Raw genomic sequence first — 12,790 nt, 5'->3', positions numbered from 1 at the left:
ACAATGCCCATTCAACAGCAGGTGATGTCTTGGCATATTCAGATGGGGCCAATCTTGAAGGAGCACACTGACACTGGCTGGATAATGCAACACGGCACGGAGATAAAGCACAGTAGACAGGACAATCTGAGGGGGAACACTGGCACTAGATGTGGAACATGCACTGGTACATGGGTGTGACCCGGGGGTTCCTTTAACCCCGGTTATCAAAGGCTGCAGAGCCGGCTTCTTCTCATTTCTTGTTGGTCTTTTCAAACCAAACAAATCAAGGTTAGACAAACCATTTTCCTTTCATTTCTGCTTTATAGGAATAGGTTATTTTTTCGTGCAATGCCGATTGTAGCTGAGAAGAAGCTGACCCTGCAACCCCAAGGAATTGAAGAATACCACCAATTTCACAACACAAATGAAAGGGACTTGGGTCATGGAAGATGAAGTTGTTGCTGAGGTGACAGTGACAGTACCAACCTTTCCTGTTTGCTGCATTCACAGAAGGCAAAGAAAAAGGGGAAGGGGATTAATAGGTAATTGTAATCCACATGGACCTAAAATTCCTTTCACTAAAGTTTCCTCTAACTTTGCACTACTTTCAGAGAGGTAAATCAGGTTCTTCCAAACATTTTAAACCACATCATGAAAGCACAGCACAAAATGTTATCTTAACGCTCGCTTGAGACTTTCTGGAATAACCTCATCATTGTTCACTGCTGGTGTTGGTCTTGGCGAATATGCAATAGCCAAGCTGTGATTATTCCTTTGCACATTTACTGCCAGTCCACAGTGAAAAGGGCACACAGCCACCTCCCAAAGTCCCTCCTGTCAATCTGCGTCTACATGGAGAAAGGGCTTCCAGACAGAGGATGTGCTACTCAGCAGTGAGCTCAAGGCCTATTATTAACCAGTCCTGTTCTGAGTCTGCTGGAGACGGCAGCCACACAGCAGTCTGTAGGCTGTGGATGGCCGGGTGGAGAACAGGTATGATTTGAAATAGCACATTGATAATGGAGCCATCAGGAGAATACAGGGGGATGTGACTTAATCAGAAAAAAGCCAAGCGAGGTGAGTAATGGCTGGTAGGTAATAGACTGCCATCCAAATTGTATTTTTATATAGTTTAAGCCACATTATCATTGTTATTATTCTGTCTGCTTAGACCACACAAAATAAACATTTATTTTTTAATTCTAAAACACAAAGATACTCACCTTACAATGATATAAAACAAACAAAGAAAATTAGCACTAGGTTTGGTATTTTTGCTTAATAATTTACCTAACATCAGTTATTATCAAAATAGAGTTTGACAAACTAATCAACTAATCATTTCAGCACTAGCTTTACCATTAGCCTTTTATCTGTACCTCCCCATCACCTTGCTGGCCTGTGTGTATCCATGGTGTGTGTTGCACAGGGATAGCTGAAGTGCTTATAAGAGATATTCACTCAGCTTTTAGTTAAGCCCTCTTTTGCAGTCTCCTGTTTCTTATTTGAAATGACCAATAGTGTTGGCCAAAACGCGTTTCTCATTCCTAACTAAGGGTTTTTGACAGCTAAGCTGTGCTTTTCATTAAGCAGGCAACGTCAGCTGCCATTTAAACTGACTCTTCACATGGTATTGTTACAAACGGCCAACTGAGCTAAAATCTTTTGGGGAGAAATGAGGATTTTCAAAAAGACATATCACTATGCCTTTGGTTCTTGTTACACTGTGTATTATGGTAAGGGAAATTGGATGTTACAGTTTGGTGTGTGAGCAGCCTGGTGCAAGTGGCAGAGGGGGGCATACCTCATTACCAACTCTGATGCAACCAAAAGAAACCTACAATCACAAGTGTCACTGCAGTTCAATCTCAAACAAAGACAGAGGAATGATACGCAGCAGCACAGCCTCTTACTTCTTAAAGAGCAGGATGGCGATGACGATGATGATGATGAGGACCACAGCCAACACTGGGCCCATGACCCACAACATTTCGGGTTGCTCCATCCCCTGAGACAAACGTGTGGTGACCTGGATGAGGTCTGAGTAGGGACTTGCTGAAAATGTCATCTGTAAGAGAAAAGAAGAGGGAAAATGCAGGTGCATAAGAGCCAAGTCGCTTCAGAGCTGTAAGATGTATGCAAGGTTTTCCCTTATCATCTAAATACAAGGTGGCTTGGTTAGGTAAAGAAATACAGGTACTTGTTCCTACATCAAAACGTCCAACATACAGACTCATTGTAAGCTATGCATGTTTTTGTTCTGATGCTAAGATGATACAAGATACGGATGAGTCATAAATGAGCTAGAATGTGTCTAAAAATGTGATACAATGAGAGACAAGCTAATTGACAGCCCCAGATATTTCTTAAATAAAAGAGAAAAACAGCAAACAGACATTTATTATAAAGTATTTTCTGTAGCTGGAAACAATGCAATATTAAAATATATATAGTAAAATATATATAGTGTTAGCTGAGTCTACCTTAACAAGGAAAGGGAAGCATAAGGAATAAAATATCTGACTGTAGATTTCTTGTGACTGGATTTCTGAGAACTAATAATAGGCCATGGTTCAAGGATGCAGCAGAAGAAGTTATAAAGGTATTGACCAAGCTCAAAACACTTTTCCAAAACTTAATCACCACATCAGCTAATGAAGTTGTGGCCATGTTTCCATTAAAGCATTGCATCATTTCAGAGGTGCCTATGACAGCTGAGGGGTGTGAGACAGGAGAGTGGGAAAGACAAAAACAGAGTAGAAGGGAGAGGCAGGGATGAGTGTGAATGTCCCTTGGCTGCTGAGATGAATGGGGGCACAGGAGAGGACTCATCTCTTCTTCATTAGTGTTCACACCGTGACGGAAGAGGAGGAGGAGGTGACGGTGAGGGTGCGTTTCCACCTTGGTTGTAAATGAGACATCTCCCCGCTCCTTCGTCTTCAAATGACGGCCGGGGGGGGGGGGGGGAGGTGTGCTTGGGTGTGTGGTTGAGGAGTGGGTGCATGAGGTGACGCAGTATCGTCTTTAAAAAAAATGTCTGAAAGAAGAGGGAGTCCAACTGCAGAAGAGCAAGGAAATAGGGAGGTGTGAGGCATCTGTCATTAGAGCCCAGCATGCCTCCTATTGAACAATGATGGGATATGCAGGTTGGGGAAGGGGAGGAGGGTGTGCGGAGGGGCATGGGTGACAGATCGCAGCCCTCGAAGGGAATTGGGCTCCCAGCATGCAGCGGGAGTGGCGGGGCGGCAGGCAGCAGTAATCCGGATCATTAGCCGCACAGCAGCCTGCTCTTCGGCACACAGGCAGATATTAATTGGAAAGATAAGCTGAGATGAGCTCAAAGAGTCCTGCGCTCTGTCATATAGTTCTGTTATCTCTCGCACACTTGGGTAACTGGCGGAAACATTTACAGTACGGGTGTGTGAGTGTTACAGGATGTCGCAATCGTGTACGTGCATCCCAGCATGCTCTCATATTAGGAGCACACACAAGATAAGAAAAAGATTCAAATTTTCAGGAGCGGTTTTAAGTAGCAATGTTTTTCATTTGTCTTTGTCTCTTGCACACACAGATTCACATACCAGGCGCATTAGACCGGTTCTTTCTCATTCTGTGTTCCGTCAGGAGGAACTTATTATTTAAGAACAAAGACAAAATACACTGTAGTGGGACACTGCTGATGTGATGACACCACAAGGCTTCCTGTTCCTCCGGGGGGGCACAAAAAAAGTCTGGCCCTGCAGGGAATCCTGGGAAAAAAACTTTTTTTTCCTGCTCTGGTGTAACAAATGACTGCAGCTATGCTTTTAGAGAAGGATAAGGGAGGAAAAAACGAGAGGAGAAGAGCGGGCCGAACAAAAAGAGAGGGCTTTTTGTCTGTTGGTCACGGCGAAGTACTGGGATCATCCATTTTTAACGGCCCTAATATCTGATAAAAGCTCAGTCACGCAGCACCTAATGCCCCGGCCCTCGCAGAGCGCTATCACAATGGAGCGGTGGGGCTGTGAAGGAATGTGTGAGCTTGAGACTGAGCAAGTCAAAGACATTGAGAATCATAGACTATATGTGAATGTGTATCTCTTACCACTGTTTATGTGTACTGTGAGCACAGGATACCTGAATTTATTAAGCAGATCTTCAATCTTTTGACCACCTGGAGTCTTTTTTAAAAGCAAAGAGCAACATGCAAAAAACTCACGCTTCCCATTTTTAACCACTGCTCACTGTTGCTTTCGCCAATTGAAATGTCTCAGCAAAAACTAATTGACATTAACTACATAATACATTTGCATTAAGGCGAAAATGAAGTTTGTGGCTTTTCTCTGTCTGTACTGGTAGATGAAAAAAAATCCCCTCTCTAACATCCCTCCATGTCCAGCAGCATACTATATGTTTCTGCAGTTCAACAAGGCCAACAGAGTGGTGAGCCTTTACTGGTAAAATGACCTATCACATTATGGGCCCGATTTCATATACCTGAATCTCCCATTTAACCTCATCACAACCATATCAACATATCAGGACCTCCAATATTCGGAGCTTGTAAAAACTTAGTAGGGTACACCTGTTATTTCAATTTTTCAGATACAAATTCAATCATTTTTGATTACATTTGTATAATCCATCATTTAATGCTGCTCTGATCTAATTTTCTGTGCATGCTGACAAGTTTTGAGCGTGGATTACACTGCAAATCAAACCATAAGTGTCTTCTCAGTCAATAAAAGGCGATTACAGATCTCAGCTGAACATCTGGTTTTAGTTATTTATAAATTAAGTTGCTCAAAAATGTTTACAGCTTAACTTAAATAAATTTGATATGGAAATCAGATTCAGAAAGAAGATTAGATAATGGATTCAGATTTGATCAAATTCTATTATACTCCATCTGTAGTGAGAAGAGACACAGGAGATACATAATGACTGGATGTTTGTTAACAGATGAGTATTTCTGCTGTACTGTAAATACTGTATATATAACAGTAAGCATTGTGAATGAATAAATGTAAAAAGTGTGATGGTATATGTGTGTATCTGTCAGTGAGAGGAAAAGACAATGTGTGTTATTGAGTGTAAAGACTATAAACAAATGTGTGTAGGAGTGTGTGTGCGAGCATACGTGGAACATCAGTTTTTCTGAGCCTTTTCTCAAGCTCCTCTGAGCCTCCAAGAGTGTGTGTGTGTTTGTCTAGGTTGCAGCCGCTGAGTATGTTTGTGTGTGTGATTTTAAGTGTTTGTCTGAGACAGAGTAAGAGAACAAGAGCGAGAGAGTGGGTGATGAGAGATTGCAGAGGGCAAGGAGAGAGACTGAGGCAGAGGTGTTATGGTAGTAGCAGTATATCGAGCCTGCTATCTGGCCTGTGGGCTTCACAACTTCCCCAGTCATCCAATGCTGCACCATCCCCTGAGATCACAATTCGCTACGTGCGGTACAGGCACATGTGTTTCAACTCAACATTGACCCCGCTAGCTCTTCGTCTCTCCAAAAGGGGCTCAAATAAGCTGCAGGGGTGTTCGCCAGACAAACAAACAAACATGCAAAGACGCCCATCATTTATCTGCCGCTCTCTCTGTCTCCCCAGGGAGACTGAGGAGCCCACACTCATTGTTGCACGGCACAGGGAAAGACAGAGGGAGGTAGATGGAAGGCAAGAGAAAGTTGTATGGAGAGTGAGAGGGAGAGAGGATGGTATGCGTGAGTGTGTCTTTATCTATTAGAAACAGAAATGTGTCTGCAGGGCCTAGCCTACCCTGTATGATGACCGTTCTTCGCACTAAAGTTCTCCCTTCATACTTTTTTTCCCTTCTCTACAGTCCATTTTTCTCCTCACGTGCCCTCTTTCCCATTCAGAAACAGAAACTGCACTTTTACCTCACTGGCTGTCTGAATACAGAGCATCCAGATATCTGGAGGCATTGCTAGAGGGAGGCGCCTCTAGGAATGGAGGTGATATTGCACAGCTGAACAGAGGATCCCACTGATGTTGCCTCAATTTCCACCACCCTTGGTGAAAAGTTTGGCTTGATTATACCCTCATACTTTCTGTGAGAAAAAAACATCTTGTTTTCATAATTCTTTCTTGATATTGTTTGTCAAAGCCTTTTTGCAGTACATTTCAAAAGAAGCCAGTCTTCCATGTTAAGGATGTTTTGAGCCCAAAGCACAGACAGAATTAGTGCTAAAAAGCCAATTCTTGTTGAGAGTGAGCAGAATATAAATGCCTGGATAGTATTGCAAACAGAAAACGGTGGTAAACACATTTGAACATCCTCCATTTGGGTTTCACTCTACACTGCAAGCTCACCTCTCCCTTATCAAAAGAAAGCCACACATTAGCACAATCTCCTCCTCTTCCACCGGTTCACTTTCTCTCATCCCAGCTTCACAGGTTGGACAGGACACAAGACAAACATTTTGGGTCCCTCTTTTCCTCTCCCCAACACCACCACTCTCTGTCGCACATCACAGAATATTTCATGCTACCTCCCTCCCTCACTCTCTTCTCGCATTAAATGATACTGTTTATACACACCCAGCATCTATCATCCCATTTCACACTTCCCCCAGCTTGTTTATCTGCCTTGGGGTGCTGGGGAGACATGAAGGCACACTCCCTTCTTCTTCTCTCTCTCATCCTCCTTTGCCTTCCTTCCTTCTCTTCTTCCCTCCAACCACTGCTGGCTGCTTGTGGCCATTGATATACGAGGGCTTATTAAACCCTGGCGGTCCTGTTTGATCTACGCTGGGGGACTTTGGGTGGTGGTAGGGAAGTGTAGTAAAGACACAAGTCATTTACTCCAGCACTTGCTGTCTTATTCTCCTGGGTCTGGTGAAGATCCTGCTAGAGGCGGCTTCTGCCAACTGCTCGGTCTCACTGCACACTTTTACCTTCTGTATCCGTTTGTGTTTGGTAATAAATGTTTGCCAATGTTGCGTTGGGGTTGACAAATCAAATACTGTTGTGGTATCAAAGTTTTCCAAAGAGTGCGGTTTGGGGATCAATGACAGCCTGCCTGTAGTCACCACCTCAGAATTCAGTATGTTTTTTAATGCACAGAAGAAACCAGCTTTTTTGGAGGAATCTAGGAAATCAAGGTGTTTACATGCACCTTAGTGGTCTTATTAGTACATCCTGTGCTTATTCTATGCACCAGGTCAGTTACTAGATTCCTTTCCCATCCTCTACTATATTTTTTGAACCAAGGAAGGCATAGTTTAAGTGAATTTGTGACACTGTGAATGCTGCAGCCTGAGGAGGTTTTCTTGCCAGAACATTTGGACTGATGGTTCAGTGAGAGGACATGCTCTGTAGTAAGAAACCATTTTTTCCATTTTTAGTGATATTTTTTAAAATAATCTACTGTTCAGCTCTGGAAATCTATTCATTTATAGACTATTTTCACACTGTCAGTTAACATCTGACTTAAGTACATGTATAAAAACCCTGTTAAAAAACTGTAAAAAAGGATTCTCCAGCAGTGATGCCTCATTAACCAGGTTGTAACCTCTTAGCCTAGTTAAAGGAATCCAGAAAGCTTATTTGCATGAAGTCAGAAATAAAGAAATGGTGAGTGCAGAGAGCCGCCAATAACTTTGTTACTTCAGTGCAGGCAAACACCTGTGAGTGAAGCCTGATTAATCTGAATGATGAGAAGTTTAAAGATGGGAGGGTGCTACATAGTTTAAGGAGGGGAAGTACACAGAACAAGACAAATCTTGAGTGAGACTAATCCAACCTAGTGTGTCTGGCAGGTGCAGGGAGAGTGTTGTGCAGTGATGGGGTTTAAGCATCTCCTTTGAAGTCAAGTGTATCTTGGCTGCCCAATACATTCTCTTTCGCACCTCCCTCCTCTTCTCAGAGCGAAGGAGTGGGGGATTACTGGGGGAGGGTGGGCTTTAGGGACATTTAAAGCAGCATTTCAAGGGAATCAGGCCTGCTTTAGACTCCCTAGGCCCTGTGACCAGGCACTCGTCTCCCTCTTAACTCCAGCCGCACTAATCAATCTCGTCAGCTCTCTTCACAGTAGAGAAAGATGGGGAGAGGGAGAGAGACACAGCAAAGCACAGAGTGAGTCGAAGAAAAAAAAAAGCTGAGAAGAGAGAGGGAAGAGAAAGAAATAGGTGAAAAGTCTGCGATTTGGATTTGGACATGAAGCACTCGCTCTCTCTCCCTCTGTGGTCGCTGTGGGCCCAGCTACTGAATATTCATGTCCCGGGTAGTAGAGGATCCCAGAGCAATCGCAGAGTCTCATTCTTCCTGCAGTGAAGTTTACTCCAGACCATCCAAAGAGCTGGGCCTCTGTGTTAGTGATGTTTGACGATTGCATGGGGCCTCCACTTAGAAAAGCCAAGAGTCTTGTATAAGCATTGTAAAGGGATCTGGGCTGGGCCCTGCTGGCTGGTGAAATGGCAATGCTGGATCTCTGATGTCATTGTCAACTGACAAGGGACTTATCAGGACAAGCTGCAATGACTTTTAGAGGTAGCTGTATTAAAGGGTAAGTGGCAGTAAAAACAACAACAATTTGGCTTGCCGCTGCCATTTTGGAAACGCTTGAGGGGCAGCGTGAGCCTAGGGACGTTTAATAAACTTAAATAGTTTGTCAGAAGAAAGAAAATGTGATGCAAATACATACAATTCAGTTTTAACACAAATCGGTATGTTGGTTTGTGTCATAAATGTATCACTTGAGCATAATTCTCTGTCCTTAATCAGTTAATTGAAGTTTTATTTAATGTGTGTGTGTGTGTGTGTTTCTCTTACATAATTAGCAGTGCCATCTGTCCCTTCATATCGGAGTACAGCCAGGACAAAGCAGAGATACTCTTGCTGACTGGTCAGGGGCTTGTTGTAGAAGCCGTTGTATGTCTTCTCATCGCCAAGGGTGAAGGTGGTCGGCAGTGAAGCCAACTTGGCAGCAATGTAAGGCTTGGAGGAGTCAAGGTGACGTCGACGCCTCAGGACAGGGCCTTCACTTGACTTTAGCAGCTGTGGAAAACACGGAGGGCAAAGGTTAAGGTCAAGTTTAGCAACACAGTAGAAAAGTAAATGTTGCTAAAGAGACTCAATTTACTGCATCATACTGTCACATAGAAGTCAAAGCCAACAATAAATGGGACTTGGAAAAAAATTCAAAATAATTTATGTGCAATCGAGCAACTGGATGCCCCAACTTCTAAAAGTCTAAACAAACAAACAAACAAACAAACAAACAATGCATACACACTATATGTCCAGGTCTGGTTATTAACATACCTCCAAATAAGAGATAATGATTCCACACAGCTAAAATGCCCTTTGCTCTGTGATATAACTTTGCAAACAATGCAGCCAAGTTACGAAGTGAGCAATTAGCGCTTGCTCCAGCACACAATCTCAGCATGACTGCCAGCCTGGTTAATAAATGAGCAGGAGCATACAGCACTGCGGCATTGTTTTCAGCAGCATTTTGTTTTCTGTCAGTGATGTCTCATGTGCTGCTCTAGATGTAGCTTTATTAAATCATTATGTCGGAGGGAGGAGACAATGGCCTGCTCAGTGTTTAATGACTCAAGGAGTCCCATCTCTTTCTCTCTCTTGGTCTCTTCTGTTATTTCTACAGGGAGCTTGAACAATAGCGATCCAAACCAGCGAGCTTCGCAGTTTACTTAAAAATGATGCTATTAATATTCAGGCATGTCATTTAGCTTAAATTCCCCAGTGGACAAGAAGGACCTTTATTCAACAGAATTATAAAACAGTCATAAATCTTTATCCTCATTTGAATACTTCATTTGAAACTTTGTTTGGAGTTGCCAAACTCTGAGATTTAACGCTATAAAGAAAAATATGTAGGTTGAACAGTAATTTCTGACTACTATTTTTGAAAGAAAATATACATAAGTTTACTTGCTTAACATCTACATCAGTAGTTATATAAGATTTTGCTCTGTTCATTCAAAGTGTTGGATTTGGCATATGGGAACTGTCTGCGGACTTGACATCCAGTCAGGATACTCCCTACCTGCAAGAGTCAGTCATTGTTTCTGAAATCTCTCTGCCCTCCAGCCCGAACCCAGGAGGGTAGAGCTAATTAGCTACAACCAGTGACTTCCTACCCAGTTGGAACTGTAGAGGGTCTTGATGACCTCTGACCTGGCACATTAGCCAATCAGCCACCGGCTGGCACTCACCTCATCCAGGTCCATCTCGTCTGGATTCTTCCACCGGCGCGTTGATTGGGACACCGGCACCACCACGATGTAGTACCACCTGCCAAGAAAAATAAAGCCTGTGTTAAGACCAAGTGACTGAAACAGATACACGCTGAGATCAAAGCAGGCCAAGCACATTAATAACACAGTCAAAACATTTAGAAAGACATACTTTCACTGTGAGGCTTGCTGGGCTGAATTCAAAACTTGAGTGCTACACAAGCAGGTCCAACCAAGGTCGAACACCAGCAGGTTGGCACTGCATTCTCCAATTAATGGATAATCACTAAGAACATCTGCCATGTAGACTGAAACAAACACTGTCCCAGTGAGAGTAGCTTTCAGTTAATAGAGATCCCCACAGGATTCCTTAGGTTAATAAGACCAGCTATGTGACTACTTATGTGTGTGTTCTTTTACTGCTGTCGTTATATATATATATATATATATATAAAGGAGTAAGAGAAAGACATTAAAAAGACATTTAGGAGTTTGGGGTCAAACTAAGGAGTTAGGTAATCAACACACTTGTGAGTACACAATGCACAAACAACTGTGTCTGTATTTATTTATGTACTGGCTCTTTCTTGCTGTTGCTCTCATTTCCTCCCCCAGTCTGTCTTCTTTCAGCTCAAAGTTTTTCACCCACTGCAGCATTCAACCACTTGTAAAATCAGCTGCTGCTGACAGTGAAAGCAGCTGCTTCTCTCCCCTTCTCTCCAGGCCTTGACTCTGTGATTCAACAGTCAGTCAAGTCTCAGAGTTGGAGAAGACATGTATAACAAGACTTGCCCCCCGCCCCTGCACACACTCCTTCACTTCCCCATCCCCAATCACCTGCACTCTTTGCCTGTCAATCTGTGCTGGAGCTTGGCCAGCCCTGACAGCCCTGTAATCTTTTTACCAATCAACCCTGTGCACTCCCCCTACTCAGATGTGTGTGTGTGTGTGTGTGTGTGTGTGTGTGTGTGTGCGTGTGTGCGTGTGTGTGTGTGTGTGTGTGTGTGTGTGTGTGTGTGTGTGTGTGTGAACCTGAAGGAAAGACTTTACTCATCAGGGTCATGCACAATTTTGCTGTTAACAATTTGAGCCAAAAGATAGAATACAGCTTGACCAGATGTTAAAAGTCTCAATTATCATCAGCCACTGTGTGAAAAGTTGGCTGAGACCAAAGGTTGCAGTTTTAAGTTTTAAAATAGGTTTAGTATTGATTAGATACAGGTATGCCACTTATGCTTCTGTTGTTATTAGACATGTTCAGTTCTCGGAGCTGCTGTTGAATTTGCTCCCAAAGGTAAAAGGTTTCTGACTGCTGTATAGGGGCGAGTGCCACAAACAAGCCCCAAAATGCATACATTTCAAGTATAAATTACTCTGTTTGCCTCGCATCTTCATTAACTTAGTATTGCTTTAAATATTCATGTAGTAATTCATTTGATCTTTCCATAAAAAGAGATGTAAATGTACTCAGTATTACTGTCAGTGATCAAATGATTCAGTCATTTGTCTAACTTGTAAGTTTCCATGTTCTTAGTGTCACAGTGTGTTTTTTGATAAATAAATAAAATCCAACAAAGTGTGGTGATATATATAGGTAATATATACCCTAATACATTTCTAGATAGCTAGTCTGAAAGGGCTACACAACACACTTTGATAATCCTGGATGGAAAGCTTGGTCATTGCAGCAGTTGAGAATGAAATACAAATGAGGATGCATTATTGCCAGTGCAGAAAACAGAGTTAAGAACAATAATCATATATTGGAGGATTCATGCTTAGAATCAAAGCTAGTCTTTGTGTTAAGTTCAACGTGTGTCCGTACTGACCTCACACGTGTGGTGGTCTGGACCTTCGGCAGGTTGATGGTCATTTTGCCACCCTGAGCCTGATGTGTGGTGTAAATGGGCCTGGTTTGGATCAGGTCAGGGGCAGTTCGGATGGACACCTGCTGCTGCAGACCTCCTGCTATGTTACCCCTGCTTGTCAGCACAAAAGAGTAGTCTGTGTCTGGCTGCAGCTGCGTGATCAGCTTCCTCTTCAGGTTTCCTTGCACCTCCACGCTTTGCTGGTTATACAAGATCTGCAGGCACACAAGGGAAAACCTGTAGTTTCAGTTCAAGTTACCATCCATAAACAAATTGTATATCCTTCAGACAAATGCATTATTTTCTCATCTCACTGTCTCACACTCAAAAGCACACACATGGATCCAGAAGTATGGTCCTATGGGAGGCACCCATCTCATCTGACACCTCACCCGTCAGTGCATATCGTATAGTTTTTTTACACTTCAAATTGTCTTTGCCCCATTATCATAGGGTGGGAATTTAAATAATATCATTTTGACAGACTATTACACCTCATACATGAGTATGATTCTGGCTTTTCATATATTTCCAGTGCAAAAAGTCAATGCATCACACCCTGGTGAAAGTGTCAAGAGCTAAGAGTGTTGCCCTGCAATACAGGTGTATTACAAATATACTGAATGTACATTGTGTTGAAGAATTTGCATTTTTTTGGATTAATGGATTGATATTTTATAATCCCTGATAGCAATCAACATTATCCAGTATAAGAGTTCATACAACCACTGAAAAACTTAGGTTA

General features: G+C 42.7%; 1 protein-coding gene across 4 annotated transcripts in view; it reads right to left on the bottom strand.

Moving 5' to 3' along the window:
- The window catches only part of LOC133990931 (receptor-type tyrosine-protein phosphatase F), a 177,747-nt gene that overhangs the window by 27,677 nt on the left and 137,280 nt on the right, over positions 1-12,790 (bottom strand). For all 4 annotated transcript variants that reach the window (XM_062429355.1, XM_062429357.1, XM_062429356.1 and 1 more), the window contains 4 exons: positions 12,007-12,260; positions 10,157-10,235; positions 8,748-8,972; positions 1,896-2,050 (listed from right to left, as the gene is read on the bottom strand). In XM_062429355.1, coding sequence (XP_062285339.1) covers positions 1,896-2,050; positions 8,748-8,972; positions 10,157-10,235; positions 12,007-12,260 — 713 coding nt within the window. The remainder of the gene's footprint in view (positions 1-1,895; positions 2,051-8,747; positions 8,973-10,156; positions 10,236-12,006; positions 12,261-12,790) is intronic.

This window comes from Scomber scombrus, chromosome 11 (genome assembly GCF_963691925.1).
Source record: "Scomber scombrus chromosome 11, fScoSco1.1, whole genome shotgun sequence".
NCBI classification, from domain to species: domain Eukaryota; kingdom Metazoa; phylum Chordata; class Actinopteri; order Scombriformes; family Scombridae; genus Scomber; species Scomber scombrus.
This window is presented reverse-complemented; position numbering and strand designations above follow the sequence as displayed.